General features: G+C 48.3%; 1 protein-coding gene across 1 annotated transcript; it reads right to left on the bottom strand.

Moving 5' to 3' along the window:
* Window positions 1–14221: 14221 nt before the first annotated feature.
* LOC123157237 (uncharacterized) lies at window positions 14222–17876 on the bottom strand. The gene is made up of 2 exons (XM_044575496.1): window positions 17707–17876; window positions 14222–16892 (listed from the first exon to the last, which is right to left on the bottom strand). The coding sequence occupies exons 1-2, from the start codon at window positions 17811–17813 to the stop codon at window positions 14561–14563; spliced, it is 2439 nt and encodes an 812-aa protein (XP_044431431.1). The 5' UTR covers window positions 17814–17876; the 3' UTR covers window positions 14222–14560.
* Between the last annotated feature and the right edge of the window lie 284 nt (window positions 17877–18160).

Below are 18160 nucleotides of genomic sequence, written 5' to 3'. Positions count from 1 at the left end.
GCCATCCATAGCACTCACGCTTATCTTGCGTATTTTAGAGTATCCACTTTCACGTGTCTATGAACTGATATAAGCAACCCAGAAGTCCTTTTCCGCGGACACGACTATTCGAATAGATTAGGTTAACCCTGCAGGGGTGTACTTCTTCACACACGCTCTCACCACTTACCGCCGTTTACACGACATGTACTCGGCAACCTTCAAGCGGAAGCCCAACGTGGGTGTCGGCCACGGCCTGCCTAAACACTCAAGTCTCTAGTCCAGGTTTATCGCCTATTCGGGTTCCATCCATTAGGAGATCCGGCCGGAGTTTCGCTCACAGCCCCAAACGATGTGTACAGGGTTCCGTGACACCAAACGGGTGCCCGGTTTACCCGGCCACGTGCCTACCGCATCACAGCCCACCCCTACGGTCAACGCTGTCCACGACCTCCAGCATACTACAAACACCAGAAACTACTTGCAACTCCTGGACAGAGGACAAGGGTGATTAAGAAGCCGAGAGGGTCCATTGGTTTCGGGCCCAATGCGTGGTAGTAGCTGAATCATGGATCACAAACACAGAACTCAGTTCCTGAGGACGGCTGCAATGAGACAACCCACCATGTACTCCTACATGGCCTCTCACCGCTACCTTTACCAAAACGTGTTCACACACTTAGCTCACACATAGTAGGACATGTTCACACGCCTCTGATTCATCCCCGATGAATCAGACCTGACTCAACTCTAAGCAGTAGCAGGCATGACAAACAAGCATGAATGAGTAGGCACAGCAGGGCTCAAACAACTCCTACTCATGCTAGTGGGTTTCATCTATTTACTGTGGCAATGACAGGTCATGCAAAGGATAAAGGGGTTCAGCTACCGCAGCAAGTAACAGATGAATCGGTGTTGTCCTAATGCAGTAAAAGAGAGCAGGAGCGAGAGAGTAGGATTGTATCGGAATGAACAAGGGGGTTTTGCTTGCCTGGCACTTCTGAAGATAACATTGAGTCTTCATCAGTGTCAGCGATCACATCATCGGGTATCACGTCTATCGAGAGGGGACAAATACCGGCAACACAAAAGGGAACACAATCAATGCAATGCACAATATGATGCATGATCATGACATGGCAAAATGAATGTGTTTGAGCTAATGCAACTAGCAACAGATTAAATGAAGTTGGTTTGAATACAAGATTCAAATTCAAACTCCATATGTGATTATTCAAATGCCATTTACTTCATTTGCCCTAAACAGTAGTGATAAGTTGTTCTAACATGCATGAAAATGGTACAGATGGATTCCTTGAATTTTTCTGATAATTTTTCATATATAAATTATTTAATTTGGAGTTATGGTTAATTTTCTATGATTTTTAGAAGTTTTAGGCATTTTCTGGAATTTTCTGATTATTTAGAATTAAAATAATTCCAGAAAATGAATTATGGCGTCAGCATGTCATCACCTTGACGTCAGCAGGTCAACAGGGCGCCTCCAGGTCAAACCTGACGTGTGGGGTCCACACGTCAGTGACACAGGGGCTAATCCCGTGTTGACCCGGGCTTTGACCCACTACGGGGCCCACTGTCAGTGGCTGTGGGGGGGGGGGTGTTTAGGCGTCATTAGTGCTAATTAGGCGTGCCACGTCGGCAGTCGCCGGGGTTTCGCCGGCGGCGACCATTCCGCACGGCGGGGGAGCGCCGGACTTGCGCTAGGGGCATCGGATCGACGCGCCAAGGGCACCAGGAGGTAGCCCGCGCCCGTGCGCATCTAGGGGGACCAACGGGAGGTGCGGGGGTGGCCGGAATCAGCAACGGCGGCGAGCGAGGCGGCGGCCGGAGCTCGGGCGAGGTCGGGTTTGGCGTTCGGGGGCACGGGAGGGAAGCTAGTGGCGGCTACGGGCTCCTGGAGACGTGTTGGGTGCGGTGGTGTGCTCGGCTTCGAGCTGCAACGGCTCCAGCCACGGTGGTGACGAGGCACGGCGGCGGCGAGCTCTTGGGTCCGGCGGAAGCAATGGCTAGAGCGGCCCAACGGCATGGGAAGAAGAGGGGAACGGTTCAGTGGCTCACCGCGATTCTTCTGGTGCTGCTGGCGAGGCAGGGGAGGCTCGGGGTCCGGCGAATCGACGGAGGGGAGCTTCGGTGGCCGGCGACGGAACGGCGATGGTGGCGGCGTTGCAGGGCTTCCGGAGGGCCATGGGTCGGTGGGGAGGAAGGAGGGGGTCGAGGCGGAGCTCGTGGGTGTGTCGGAGAGGCTAGGGGTGGCCGGTGGCCACGAGAGAGCTCGTCGGCGGCGGCGGGTGTGTTCGGTGGCTGCGCGCGAGAGAGCCAGAGGAGGAGAGGAGCTCGGGGAGAGAGTGAGAGGCCTGGGGGGTGCGTGGCGTCGCGGACGGGGTCCAGGGCAACGAGAGGAAGCAGGAGGTGGCTAGGGGGGAAGCAGGAGGTGGCCGAGGCAGCGTCGGCGAGCGCCACGCCTCGCCTCTGTTCGTCCTCCTGGCAGAGGAGGAAGAGGACAAGGGAGGAGGAGGTGGGCTGGGCCGGCCAGGGGGGGGAGCTGGGCCGGCTGGTGGGCTGCACGGGTGAGGCCAGGTAGGCTTCACTCCTTTTATATTTTTCTCTCTGTTTTGTTTTAACTCTGTTTTCTATTTTGCAGGTTTGTTTTGAATTTGGTTTTGAAACCAATTCAATTTATTTTGCTTCTGACAATATTTTTAGGAGCTAAAAGAATTAAAACAATGCTCCATAAAATATTTCAGAATTATTGGACCTATATTTATTTAACAGTAGATATAAGTCCAATTCAAATAGCTATGATTTAAATTCAAAGTCCCAAAAATAAATCCTTAAAAATGTTCAATATTTTGGTTGGGACCAGAACCCTTACCAAAAATTATCAAACATTTTAAGAAGAGCCATTTGGAGCAATGAATAAGATTTCTAGGGTTTTTGCCCCTCTTTTATTTAGGGTTTTGAGGCTTCCAATATTCCTCAATTTAAGTTTCAAAAATATAGACATGATGCACACATGAAGCTAGGCTAGAGCAATGCCAGAAGCTAGGGATGTGACAACTCACCCCCACTAAACAAGAATCTCGTCTCGAGATTCAAGCGTAGGGTAGCTGAAGGGGAAGCGCAAACTAGTATAATCTTCACGATCCAGGGTGTACTTCAAATGAACGTTGCTTGAACACCATCTTTGTCTTGTCGTCTTGCTCTGAGAACTCCTGCCAACATGACATGGAGGGAAGAAGGAGACTCTAGAAGGGTCGATCTTCTCGAAGATCGAACAACTCACGGAATGAGACATAGGACCATCTCTCGGGTTGAGACACGAGATACACATCAAGAGGGGTGGAAAGAAACGGATGACGAAGGTTCACTAGGTAGACAACAATTTCACGCTTAAGAGTGTGGTAATCGGTTGTCAACGTAGCGAGGAGTTGAGTTGCCATGATACCATAACGATACACCTTAGGGAAGGTGACTCGTAGAGATATCCCCTTAAGTGGCAAAAAGAATTACTTTTGATTCAGAGATCATTGAAACTCTTTAAACCAGCCTAAGGTAATTCTCGAGCGATCGTTTGAAGGGGGTCGGTAGAATGGCATACTCGGACTTGGATGATGTGGATTACCTTGTTGAAGACAACGCAATGGATGAATTTACTTATCACCGGAAATGGAAGGGACCCATGGTAGAATGGCACATTGGCGGTGCAAGCTGGGAACAAAATGCAAATGCTGGGAATGATTCTAGTAACTGGGAAAGAAACCAACACTAGAGAGTTAATTCACTGTTTGAATAGGTCATAGCATTGTCGAGGGAACTGAGGGCAAACCCAGTTAGTGCCGATGATAACACGTAGCGCTTGTGCGTGCTCTCAAGAACTTGAGCAATTCCATATCCATCAAGGTTTTACCAACATCCGTGTCAAGGGTCCGGTAACACAACTTACTACCATGATGGTTAAAGATGGATGATGCAGATGCGAAGGAGGATAACACTTTCTCAGATTACACCTTAGCGAAGCCAAGGAACAAAATCTGGATGATCGACCGAGAGACATTTAGCACTCCGCTTCTAATGTTCTCCTTGATGTGCTAGTGTAACCCACCCATAGATATGGTTTGATATCTAGAACATCAAGTAAAAAGGTCGGACTTCGGAAACACAAAGATCCATAGGGGCAACTAGAGAGTAAATCCTACGAAATCCCTAGAGGGGGGGGGTGGCCAACTTCCTCAAACAAGATACTATAATAATAGGTCTACCGGATGGGTGTGTTGGCCACGACATCCACCTTACCGGTTATCGAGAGACCAATATTATAGTTCTTAGGGAAATGTTCCAACCATCATATCTGCCTGAGATTCAGCTCTGGTTGGTGTTAGGATATTCCAGGCTCATCGAGTCTTAGGAAGAAAAATGAAAGTTTGCAACACAAATCGACGAGATGACGTTGCGGGATTCTAGGGAGATGAACTACGATAGCAAGCTCCAAAACATGAGCTGGTTCTGCTACAAACATGTGAACACGTTGTCCCAGACAAGCATGACCACGTGGTAGTCTTACAATAAAACACTACCAAGTTCTGGTTGGGAACCATCACCGTGGATAACGAAGTCCTTGCATAAGTCATATGATTAGCTCTTATGAAGGAACTTCTTCCCCTTGAACAAATCAATCAGTGGCTTGGTGTGCTCGGGACATACATATAGCATGGAGGTTGCAAATCTCCAGACCACAGAATACTTCGCACGTGTGCATGACTGATTTGGGATGATTCCAAAGGAGGCAAAAACATGCTTTCTCGAATTCACGTCGGCAACTTACATCAAATGCACGTGAATCAAAGGAAGTCACTTCTTTTATCCAAACATATACTTCATGAACGGGGCATGAAGTAAATGCTTTCAAAAGTTTCCAACACTAACTTAATGTTCAACAACATCATGGAGGAGATAAGAATGTTGTCAATGGGCTCAACAACAACTCATCAGAATTTCCATATCACTGGACTTCCACCATCGTGTGAACACGGTGATAGCATTGGTCAGCCCCAAAGATATAATGGTGTATGCTCGAGGGATCAACCACGAGTAAGACAACATTACGAACATCGTTGGTTCTGACTTGATTTGACGATAGCCCACACTCAAATCAAAGGATTGATAAGACAATAGATCCAACAACTGATCACAGGGACCAATCGATGAAGATATCATCTTTCTTCAACACACACTACACAAGAATATCCCTTTGGAACGAACTAAGTCAGGCAAGCTTTTATCTTCCAACCCTCCAAGTTATTGTTTAGCTTAACCAACTAGCTCAGGGATATCTAACACCGATTCTTGGAGAGAAGGTGGTTCACAAGAAACCAACTTGATCACGAGCTCAACATAGCGGTCAGGTGACAACCTGGTAATACTTCTGAGAAGATATTCAGAAAATCACGAGCCACCGGTATGTTACTAAGCTCGAGAACAATCTTGCTCTTCAGGGCAAGACGATATGATCAATAGAGCAAGAATTTGAAATAATCCTAACCCATCGATCGAGGAGGGCACTGAGAACAAGGACTAGGTAGCATGATCAACCTTAGAATGATGATTCGAAAACCAACATACTAAGAATGAAATTATTATCCTTTAACTACCCAGCAACGAGGTTGCTAGGCGTATTGATTTCACACATCACAATTCATTTGTCGGTATTCCGGTTGCATCAACACGAAGACCGAGGAATGACTAATGACGGCAAGAAGTATCACTGTACCAGGAGTTCATAGGATGGGGTGCAATTCCTATAACAATCCCGATTTAAAGATGGTAATACTCCAAGGTGGAACAGAACGAAAGCTGGATTAGCAATTTGATCTGCGGAGCACAACTTCTCTGACCCAATCCTGGATATGGAAGAGGTACTGGAGTTTGTTTCTCCTAGTCATTCTGCGATAGAATGGCTTGACGGACCACAAGAGTAGGCATCGATAAACAAATGCATGCATACTCTTGACTATCAATTGATAGACGAGGGTCAGAATGCAACTAAAGAGAACAACTCAAAGGAACATATAACTTTCTGAGTTGTGGATGCATAGATTAGTATGTCGAACCAAGTTCAACATATTTCTTCCGGATAACCCATGCAGAAAGGTAGAACTGGCAGAGTCACGATTTATGAATGGAGAACTCCTCAAGAGTACTCTAATTGTGATTTTTCTTTTGATCCAATAAACATCTGCCATAAGTAGTTCATGGTATTTGGAAGAAGGAAATACCACGGACCTCGAGGACTATCGCAAAGTTACTAATATCCTGAAGGAATTAGCAAACACTATCAACATGAAGTAAGTAGAGTGAATCTCGGGTTCAAAACCCAAGGAGTAGAATACCTACTACTAAGTGGCATCACGGGATGCTTTCGAGAATAAAAGCCAGAATCATCACACTGGGACACAAAACATGGCTAGACTACTAGATGATCCCCTGAGACACCTAGGGTCATAGTAATAACTCTAACATAAAGGTTGAGGCAATAGAGTACCTCAACTCAACAATTTGTGTGATTAATCTGACCAAAGGCACATCGGAAACAGGAGGAAGGGATTTGCAAATGCATCAGACTGTTTGGAAACCTGGGATGACTCGGACAGCATAACGGCTGTAAATGCTCAGAAAAGATTTGAGACATTCACAAAAATGGTGGCATAACCACTCAAAGGCACAATATCAAGGTTTCGAGATCAACAATTTAACATACGGAAGTAATAGGAACTGAACTGAGGCTTAATCCAACAATCTATAAGTCTACGGATTAGTAACACGTGATCCTGATAGAAAGAAGAGATAGCCTAGTTCTTAATCCCCGTAGAAGATAAGATGATGACTCAGATCAGAAGGGCATAAGGTATAAGGAGTAAAAAGAGCCTTACGTTCCATCCCACAATCAATTCCCTTATATAACTAAGAATTTCTAGACTCAACTTCGACCAGTTTGGCTTGGTAATCCTACAGGCAGTCAAGCTCTGATACCAACGCTGTCAGGACCCCGACTCAATGCCACATCGATCTAGCATGTAACACCTCATATCACTTTGCGGCCTCACGCACGGTATTCCCACGGGTGTCGCCTTACCTTTGCCCGGGACCGTTTGCGCCTTTTGGCACACGTATATGACAGTGTCGCTAGCATCCATATGATAAGGAGCCCGGGCTGACATGGCTAGTCGTAAACCCAAAGCGACACAGACTTACAGGGACAGGCATCCATGACCCAGCATCGAACGTGTCAGTCATCAGCGAGTGAATCCAGGCTGTAGCACTGGGCTAGCAGGACTCCGGTGAACCGGGCTGTAGCAGGCTAACAGGACTCCGGTATTCATCGCGTGACATTTCCCCGAAGGGACAGACACAGGAACGAAGAAGGACACATGCCGGCCAGCCTAAGTGTTCCGGAGCAGTAGCAAGCTACCATGGCTCAGTGGAAACACTAGGAGACATTTCCCGGTAAGAGAGGCTACTAAAGATAAACAACTAGATGGTCAGATCCCACACATACCAAGCATTTCAATAACATACACACAATATGCTCGATATGTGCAATACAACATGGCATCACAAAATGACTCTACGACTCAAGTAGTTTATTCAATAGGCTCCGAGGAGCGAGATATTACAAACATGGGTCTCATGACCCAACACTCAGAGCATACAAGTCAAAGCACAAGCGGAAGCTATCATGTCTGAGTACAGACAACTATAAATGAAAAAGGCTGAGAAGCCTGACTATCTATCAGATCCTGCCGAGGGCACAAGATCGTAGCTGAGGTATCAAGCTAAACGTCGAAGTCCACGTGAAACTACTAGCGAGACCGAAGTCTCTCTGCAAAAACATAAAATAGGCAAACGTGAGTACAAATGTACCCAGCAAGACTTACATCAGAACTATCTACATATGCATCATTATCAACAAAGGGATGGTGGGGTTTAACTGCAGCAAGCCAGCTTTGACTCGGTGGCTATCCTAAACTACGACTGCAATGTAACTCTTTTGAGGTGGCGCACACGAGTCCACATAATCACCATAGCAATACACCACTATGGAATCGCTCCCGTCTCCCTACGAGAACGCCATCCATAGCACTCACGCTTATCTTGCGTATTTTAGAGTATCCACTTTCACTTGTCTATGAACTGATATAAGCAACCCAGAAGTCCTTTTCCGCGGACACGGCTATTCGAATAGATTAGGTTAACCCTGCAGGGGTGTACTTCTTCACACACGCTCTCACCACTTACCGCCGTTTACACGACATGTACTCGGCAACCTTCAAGCGGAAGCCCAACGTGGGTGTCGGCCACGGCCTGCCTAAACACTCAAGTCTCTAGTCCAGGTTTATCGCCTATTCGGGTTCCATCCATGAGGAGATCCGGCCGGAGTTTCGCTCACAGCCCCAAACGATGTGTACAGGGTTCCGTGACACCAAACGGGTGCCCGGTTTACCCGGCCACGTGCCTACCGCATCACAGCCCACCCCTACGGTCAGCGCTGTCCACGGCCTCCAGCATACTACAAACACCAGAAACTACTTGCAACTCCTGGACAGAGGACAAGGGTGATTAAGAAGCCGAGAGGGTCCATTGGTTTCGGGCCCAATGCGTGGTAGTAGCTGAATCATGGATCACAAACACGGAACTCAGTTCCTGAGGACGGCTGCAATGAGACAACCCACCATGTACTCCTACATGGCCTCTCACCGCTACCTTTACCAAAACGTGTTCACACACTTAGCTCACACATAGTAGGACATGTTCACACGCCTCTGATTCATCCCCGATGAATCAGACCTGACTCAACTCTAAGCAGTAGCAGGCATGACAAACAAGCATGAATGAGTAGGCACAGCAGGGCTCAAACAACTCCTACTCATGCTAGTGGGTTTCATCTATTTACTGTGGCAATGACAGGTCATGCAAAGGATAAAGGGGTTCAGCTACCGCAGCAAGTAACAGATGAATCGGTGTTGTCCTAATGCAGTAAAAGAGAGCAGGAGCGAGAGAGTAGGATTGTATCGGAATGAACAAGGGGGTTTTGCTTGCCTGGCACTTCTGAAGATAACATTGAGTCTTCATCAGTGTCAGCGATCACATCATCGGGTATCACGTCTATCGAGAGGGGACAAATACCGGCAACACAAAAGGGAACACAATCAATGCAATGCACAATATGATGCATGATCATGACATGGCAAAATGAATGTGTTTGAGCTAATGCAACTAGCAACAGATTAAATGAAGTTGGTTTGAATACAAGATTCAAATTCAAACTCCATATGTGATTATTCAAATGCCATTTACTTCATTTGCCCTAAACAGTAGTGATAAGTTGTTCTAACATGCATGAAAATGGTACAGATGGATTCCTTGAATTTTTCTGATAATTTTTCATATATAAATTATTTAATTTGGAGTTATGGTTAATTTTCTATGATTTTTAGAAGTTTTAGGCATTTTCTGGAATTTTCTGATTATTTAGAATTAAAATAATTCCAGAAAATGAATTATGGCGTCAGCATGTCATCACCTTGACGTCAGCAGGTCAACAGGGCGCCTCCAGGTCAAACCTGACGTGTGGGGTCCACACGTCAGTGACACAGGGGCTAATCCCGCGTTGACCCGGGCTTTGACCCACTACGGGGCCCACTGTCAGTGGCTGTGGGGGGGGGGTGTTTAGGCGTCATTAGTGCTAATTAGGCGTGCCACGTCGGCAGTCGCCGGGGTTTCGCCGGCGGCGACCATTCCGCACGGCGGGGGAGCGCCGGACTTGCGCTAGGGGCATCGGATCGACGCGCCAAGGGCACCAGGAGGTAGCCCGCGCCCGTGCGCATCTAGGGGGACCAACGGGAGGTGCGGGGGTGGCCGGAATCAGCAACGGCGGCGAGCGAGGCGGCGGCCGGAGCTCGGGCGAGGTCGGGTTTGGCGTTCGGGGGCACGGGAGGGAAGCTAGTGGCGGCTACGGGCTCCTGGAGACGTGTTGGGTGCGGTGGTGTGCTCGGCTTCGAGCTGCAACGGCTCCAGCCACGGTGGTGACGAGGCACGGCGGCGGCGAGCTCTCGGGTCCGGCGGAAGCAATGGCTAGAGCGGCCCAACGGCATGGGAAGAAGAGGGGAACGGTTCAGTGGCTCACCGCGATTCTTCTGGTGCTGCTGGCGAGGCAGGGGAGGCTCGGGGTCCGGCGAATCGACGGAGGGGAGCTTCGGTGGCCGGCGACGGAACGGCGATGGTGGCGGCGTTGCAGGGCTTCCGGAGGGCCGTGGGTCGGTGGGGAGGAAGGCGGGGGTCGAGGCGGAGCTCGTGGGTGTGTCGGAGAGGCTAGGGGTGGCCGGTGGCCACGAGAGAGCTCGTCGGCGGCGGCGGGTGTGTTCGGTGGCTGCGCGCGAGAGAGCCAGAGGAGGAGAGGAGCTCGGGGAGAGAGTGAGAGGCCTGGGGGGGTGCGTGGCGTCGCGGACGGGGTCCAGGGCAACGAGAGGAAGCAGGAGGTGGCTAGGGGGGAAGCAGGAGGTGGCCGAGGCAGCGTCGGCGAGCGCCACGCCTCGCCTCTGTTCGTCCTCCTGGCAGAGGAGGAAGAGGACAAGGGAGGAGGAGGTGGGCTGGGCCAGCCAGGGGGGGGGAGCTGGGCCGGCTGGTGGGCTGCACGGGTGAGGCCAGGTAGGCTTCACTCCTTTTATTTTTTTCTCTCTGTTTTGTTTTAACTCTGTTTTCTATTTTGCAGGTTTGTTTTGAATTTGGTTTTGAAACCAATTCAATTTATTTTGCTTCTGACAATATTTTTAGGAGCTAAAAGAATTAAAACAATGCTCCACAAAATATTTCAGAATTATTGGACCTATATTTATTTAACAGTAGATATAAGTCCAATTCAAATAGCTATGATTTAAATTCAAAGTCCCAAAAATAAATCCTTAAAAATGTTCAATATTTTGGTTGGGACCAGAACCCTTACCAAAAATTATCAAACATTTTAAGAAGAGCCATTTGGAGCAATGAATAAGATTTCTAGGGTTTTTGCCCCTCTTTTATTTAGGGTTTTGAGGCTTCCAATATTCCTCAATTTAAGTTTCAAAAATATAGACATGATGCACACATGAAGCTAGGCTAGAGCAATGCCAGAAGCTAGGGATGTGACAATCATAATCTGTATGGGTCTGTCATACGTTTTCATACCTAAATTATTTCTTTGTCCTAGGCCGGTCTGTCAAAACCTCCTTGATTTCTGCTACCACAAAGCAATGATCAGACTCAACTAAAGGTAAGTGTCTAACCCGTATGTGACGAAAAAGCTGACGAAATTCCTCATTAGCAAAAGCCCTGTCTAGCCGTGCCTTGACATTTGCATCTCCTGATTGATGGTTATCCCAAGTGTAAGCCGTGCCAGACCAGCCCAAATCTTGAAAGGAGATCTCATCCACCACCTCCCGAAACGCTCTCATATGAGATTCAGACCGAGCCGCTCTGCTGAAGTGCTCGCAAGCAAACAAAGTTTCGTTAAAATCTCCCACGCACAACCATGCGCTATGGGGGATATTGTACAGAGTACGCAAGAACCGCCAACTGTGGTGTCTCTCTTCCGCCCGTGGTGCTCCGTAAAAACCCGTGAAACGCCAAACATAAGCGTTCCGATTAGAGTTCTGAACTAGTGCATCAATATGGTTCTTACTGAAATTCTTCAAATCAGCGGTCACATCTTTGGACCAAAATAGACCTATGCCACCACTAAGGCCGACACTGTCAACAACAAAACTGCCTGTAAAACCAAGCGTATACTTCAAATCCTCAACTCTTTTAGCCTTGATTTTCGTTTCCATTACAAAGAGAAGGGAGGGTCCTTCAAGCTTCACAATACTGCGAAGCTCCCGAACTGCCTCGGGGTTCCCAAGCCCCCGGCAGTTCCAACTTAAAACACTCATTGTGATGGGCAGGACCGTGCCGCGGTCTCTGCCGAATTTTCCGGTGTAGGCTTCTTCTTCTTTGGTTCACGAGCATAATCATCCCCTTGTACTTCATTACTGGCTGAGGTTGGGTCCTTGATGCTTGCACTCGTATCCCCAATAGGAACGTTCAAACTCCCGTCAGTGAGCAGCAGAGTTTTAGCTACTGGTTTGTAGACCTGATGTGGAGCTTCTTTGCGCTTTGGCTGCTGCTTGCTCTTCTTAGGAGAAGTAACTTCCTCTCCAGGTTCCTTATTAGTACTCGAATTTCCAGTGGTTGGTTTGGTCTGAGTCTTTGGGTCCCTGGTGGAATTGTCGCTGGCCTGCTGCTTCTTTGCATCATCCGACGCTCGAAGCCTGGAACCAAACGGTAGCTCACCCTTGGCATCACGAGAGTCCAGGGTAGCACAATAGAGCTCTGAATGTCCTAGTCTGCCACAGGAGAAGCAAAAGTAGGGAAGTTGTTCATATTGGATTTCATACACATCCATCTTCTTCCTCCTGGTAGAATCAATCAAAATCCACCTCCTCAAAGGCTTGTCCACCTCTATTGATATCCTGGCTCGCAGATAACCGCCAATGTGATCAAACCTGACAAATTGGGCGTTTTTATCCATCTGCTGAGCGATCGGCATCCACCACGCCTCATCCCTTAGGTTATAGGGAAGATCGAAAACCCTAGCCCAAATCTGTAGACGGAAAAATTGAACCTCATCTGGCCGCATGCACTCGTCAAACTCCGCCAACACCACGGCGTTTTTGCTGATGTGCCATGGCGAGCCTCCCCACACCCGATCTCTGTCTCTCTGAGTCTCGAACTCTGCAACAAAAACGTTTACTCCCGCCGATCTGAATTTCAGACCGCGAGGATTGCCCCATGCCGGCCGAAGCGCATTAGTGATGGTCTGGATGTGGATATGGTTCCGGTGGAGCACTTTTCCGGCCAGTGGCCACTTCTCCGGCCTTCCCTCGACGCGATCGTCAACGATCAGAGGAGTAGCCTCTTCCTCGGATATATCAAGCTTCCCAAGGGCCTCCTCAAGTTTCCTCCTAGCAGCGTTACCCACCTGAGGATCGCTCCCCTCCCCTGAGCCCGCTGCGTTGGGGGCAGCCATGAACCCGGAGCAGTTGCCGTTTTCCTACCTCGATTGCACCGGCGACGAATCGTTGGGCAGAGAAGGTTCCACGTCAAACTCTAGTCGCCCCCAGCGCCGCCAGAGGTTTTAGGTTTGGGGAAAGACTGCAGCTGAAATTACGACCATGGAATCTATTTTTTTTACCGGGACGACAAATACCAACCGTATTCGTAAAAAAAGGCCTAAGAGATGAACATTGCAATGTTACACCTATATGTGGAAGTGCAATTTTCACCTCTGCCTCCAAACTTTTATTCCAAGTGTACAGAAAGGAACTGAAGAATTGTACACATGGACACACTTGATTGCTACGAAATGAAAGCAGACAATTCCTTGAAGTAAATGTAGAATCTTAATTCTGTTTTTGGGGTGAGGGGGTAATCCAAAGCCCAATGTTGAAGAAACACCATACGTTCAAGGAGATCCTGCTGCCTGTACGGGATATGTTAGAACCCTACTGTTTTGTATATGAAGTTTGAAGAAGCCTTCAAACTGAGAAATTAGTGTTCTTTCAACGAGAATGTGTTTTGAATTTCAGGCATCTTGATATCTATGCGCATACGAAGTATGAATGGTGAAGCGATATTTCACGCTGACACCAACAGCTCTGTATATCATTTTCATCTTGTTGGCACGTTAGACGTGGATCAACTGTGAAGTGATCATACTGATATACTGATACCGACAGTTCATTGCTGCCATGTTTGTTCTGCCATACATACACAGCAAAGCACTGGATAACACATTCAGAAGAACACAATCACCCAGGTTACAACAAGCTTATCTGTGCTAGCAAAAGTACTCTTTTTTTTCTAGTTCAAACTATATAGCAGACATCCCAAGAGCAATCACACAAACCAACCAAAGCATACACAGTGATACCTTCCTTATGAGGCAGCAGTAACCATACATGCACAACAAAACACACTTCAGGGCAACTCTTGATACAATAACTTAAGAAAAAATGCCTTGTTCACACAGACCGGGCGAATTCAAGAGGACACATCATGTATCTTCAAGCAAAATTAGCTATGGAAGTCTGCTTGTTGTAATTAACTTGTAGAATTAAAAAGATATTAAGATGCAAATAAGAGCACAGGCGCATGCAGGAACACTCTTCGTCATGCAGAAACATGGCGCTTAACTAGTCAACTCCAGCACAGATGAGCAATACGTAGTCAAGTACATATCCATACAGTGCAACGACCAAACAGCAAACTGAATGACAAATTAACTGGCGAAGGTTTGAGCAATCACCAATGCCACCATAAACGTCTCCTACAATGTTCTAAAAACTGAAGGATGAAACTAACTGCAGAAGCTCCAGTACGACTGCCACCATGAAAATCACCTCTTTTCTTCAGCTGCATAAGTCTCTGTTGGAAGAGATAGTTTTTCCAAAAGAAGCTGGTAGTGCAGCAAGCCATAGTTGCCCATCGACTATCACTGGCCATCAGAGTAGAACATGCTTGGATACACCCAGAAGGCCTGAAGCTGGCCGTACCAGTTTCTCTTGTACACAAGATCAGGGTCGGTGGAAGGATCCCACACAGCATCTGCCGCGTCACCAAAGCCATGTACGCTCCAAGGCTGAGAGTAATGGGCATAGTACAGGCGGTTGCTCGTTCCTCCCCACTTCTCTGGGCTCAAGCAAGAAAACGGCGGGCTCCTCACATCAGCCCCTACAAAGAGTGCCCAGTTGTCCAGCTTTTTCACCTCCACCCATTTTGCAGGTCTGGTCGACATATCAAGGCGGTAGGGTTTATACAAGACTGGTGCTCCAAATGATAGGCTCACGTAATGGTCAACCATGAGAAGCATATCACCGCAAACCACCAGCCATGGTCTTAGATATGGGCACTCAGTCATGCCGTCCCACCACTCGGTAGTTATCTCCTGCAGGCCAAGCTCAGGGGCTAACTTCAGAATGTATATCCTCTGAAAATAATCCATGGCGATGAGCTGACCATCGAATTCCACGATCTGATCTACCCTTGCATCAGAAAGCTTGAGTTCAGACCAAGAGTCACTTCCAACCGGCCAATCAAACAGGGAGGATCGGGTGCTAACAAGGAGATGGCAGTTGGGTGATGCAAGGGGAGCTGTCAGGGTGCCACCAAAGTAGAACTCCTCCTCACAGTCGCCACTGAATGGCAGACATGGAGGTGAAACCTCAGCACCAGTGAACACATCAACAATAAGACAATTTCCTTGGCGGCAGCAGATGAGATGCCCATATGAAGAACCAGCAAAGCGCATCCTCTGAAAAGTTTCTTGAGGAATCTGGCAGCGAAGGGGTATGTTCTGGTTGGCTAGATCAATGACCTTACATGTGCGTAGCTTGTGACGACCATTTCTGGAAGGTAGATGAGGGGCTTGGACACGGACATTGGGTCGGACGAGGAGAGGCGGAAGTTTGGTGCAGAAAGTTGATTTGGATGGGTATGAAGAGAAGGCGGCACGCCAAGAACGACAGGTGCTAGCAAACGCAATAAGGTCGAGAAAGGATCCCAACAGAGGAACAATGGAATGAAGCAGGTTATCTGGGAGGTCAGCCCAGTCTTGGTGCCCAGTCACTACTGGAGCATCGGAATAGAACATGCTTGGATACACCCAGAAGGCCTGCAGCTGGCCGTACCAGTTTCTCTTGTACACAAGATCAGGGTCGGTGGAAGGATCCCACACAGCATCTGCCTCATCACCTAATCCATGTACACTCCAAGGCTGAGAGTAATGGGCGTAGTATAGGCAGTTGCTCCTCCCTCCCCACTTCTCTGGGGTCAAGCAAGAAAACGGTGGACTCCTCACATCACCCCCTACAAAGAGTGCCCAATTGTCCAGCTTCTTCACCTCCACCCATTTTGCAGGTCTGGTTGACATATCCAGGCGGTAGGGTTTATACAAGACTGGTGCTCCAAATGATAAGCTCATGTAATGGTCAACCATGAGAAGCATATCACCGCAGACCACCAGCCCTGGTCTTAGATATGGGCATTCAGTCATGTCGTCCCACCACTCGGTTGTTATCTCCTGCAGGCCAAGCTGGGGGGCTAACTTCAGAATGTAGATCCTCTGGGAATAATCTATGGCGATGAAGTGACCATTGAATTCCACAATCTGATCTATCCGTGCATCAGAAAGCTTGAGTTCAGACCAAGAGTCACTTCCAACCGGCCAATCAAACAGGGAGGAACGTATGCTGACAAGGAGATGGCAGTTGGGTGATGCAAGGGGAGCTGTCAGGGTGCCACCAAAGTAGAACTCCTGCTCACAGTCACCACTGAATGGGAGACATGGAGGTGAAACCTCGGCACCAGTGAACACATCAACAACAAGACAATTTCCTCGGCGGCAGCAGATGAGTTGCCCATAGGAAGAGCCAGCAAAACGCATTCTCTGAAAAGTTTCTTGAGGAATCTGGCAGCGAAGGGCTCTGTTCTGGTTGGCTAGATCAATGACCTTACATGTGCGTAGCTTGTGACGACCATTGCTGGAAGGGAGATGAGGGGCTTGGACACAGACATTGGGTCGAACGAGGAGAGGTGGGAGTTTGGTGCAGATGGTCGATTTGGATGGGTACGAAGAGAAGGCAGCACGCCAAGAACCACAGGTGCTAGCAAACACAATAAGGTCGAGGAAAGATCCCAACAGAGGAACAATGGAGTGAAGCAGTTTATCTGGGAGGTCAGCCCAACCTTGGTGCCTCAACACTCCTGGGGGAGTAGAGACAGATGGGTCAGACAATTTGCTCGGGCTTTGCGTCATGGCAAACTCTCTGCAAAGCACAACAAATTCAAGGAAGAAAGGTTAGAAAGATTAGTCTAGTAACAAATGAAAAAAGGCAGACAGCATGCTTGGACCATGGATAAGCAATTAAGCACGTGGTGTTCTCCAGATCTTGTATATCCCTTACATGTCAAGAAAGTCGACACTTACAAATAAGCAGCAAGTTGATTGATTGATTTTTTGTAAGATGGTTATGACAGGGCTAAGATGATAACATGCACAGATCATAATTTTATTTTTGGAAACCCACCCTGTAGTTAAAATATTTCGTGACAGTGAAACCATCTGCATCTTCAGATCATGATACAGAAATGGTGACAAACGCTATGACATTTCGCTTGGCTGTAAACACTGAATAAAACAGCTGCACTTAAGCTCCGTTAATAAGAATGTCTTACCAATACCGATTGTCAGTACAGGTACAGTACTGATACACTGAAATTTCACGGGTTCTTCAGCTTTGGGCAGTTTTTATAATCCTTTCCATATGCAAATCACATAGTGGGGGACGACGAACAACCGAACTAATTTTCTTCTCAAACCAATTCTACTAGCCGTACATGCACATCCCATCTAGGGTTCCAAGGCTCAGTAGTATCCTTTACGGCGAAATCGAGTGAAAAATCTAAACCTAGGACAGCGGCGACGCGATTCGAGTTCTTCCCTTCCGACGAGAACGATTGATTGCACAGTTGCACGACGGAGTAGACAAACGACGCGTATACGAGAGATGAACGAGGGAAAATGCGATGAGAAACTGGGGTTCAGGGGAAGAGGGAGAGGGGGAGGTGGAGAGCGCAGGCCTTGAGGAGGATGCAGGCGCTGGCGGCGGCGACGTCGACGACGATGTGGTGGGGCTGATGCCGGCTGGCGGCTGGCGGCGTCGCCGCAGGCGGCCTTTCTTTCCCATCCGCTTCCAGAACCGCCCGAGCAGCGCTCTCTCTCTCTCTCTCTCTCAGTCTCACTCTCTCCAAACAAGGCCGTGGGGATTGTATCGACAGCCTAATGTGGGCTTTTGTGTGTGGTTGTTGTGGGCTGGGTCAGATTGGGCCGATTTTCATGTTTTGACCCTTTGCACAAAGTTAGATCTGAACTCGGTTCGAAAGTATTTCGGAATCTGACTCTTTTTCTACCGCCGGGGACCATGGCGGTAGGATAGTGCAGGCTACCGCCGAGGCCAATGGTGGTAGGCAACTAATCCACGTCAGCAGCCGCAAACGGCAACCGTCCCCTCCGTCCGACCCTACTGCCACAGGG

Source organism: Triticum aestivum, chromosome 7B (genome assembly GCF_018294505.1).
Source record: "Triticum aestivum cultivar Chinese Spring chromosome 7B, IWGSC CS RefSeq v2.1, whole genome shotgun sequence".
Lineage (NCBI taxonomy): Eukaryota > Viridiplantae > Streptophyta > Magnoliopsida > Poales > Poaceae > Triticum > Triticum aestivum.
The sequence above is the reverse complement of the archived record's forward strand: the minus strand, read 5'-3'. Positions and strand labels throughout refer to the sequence as shown.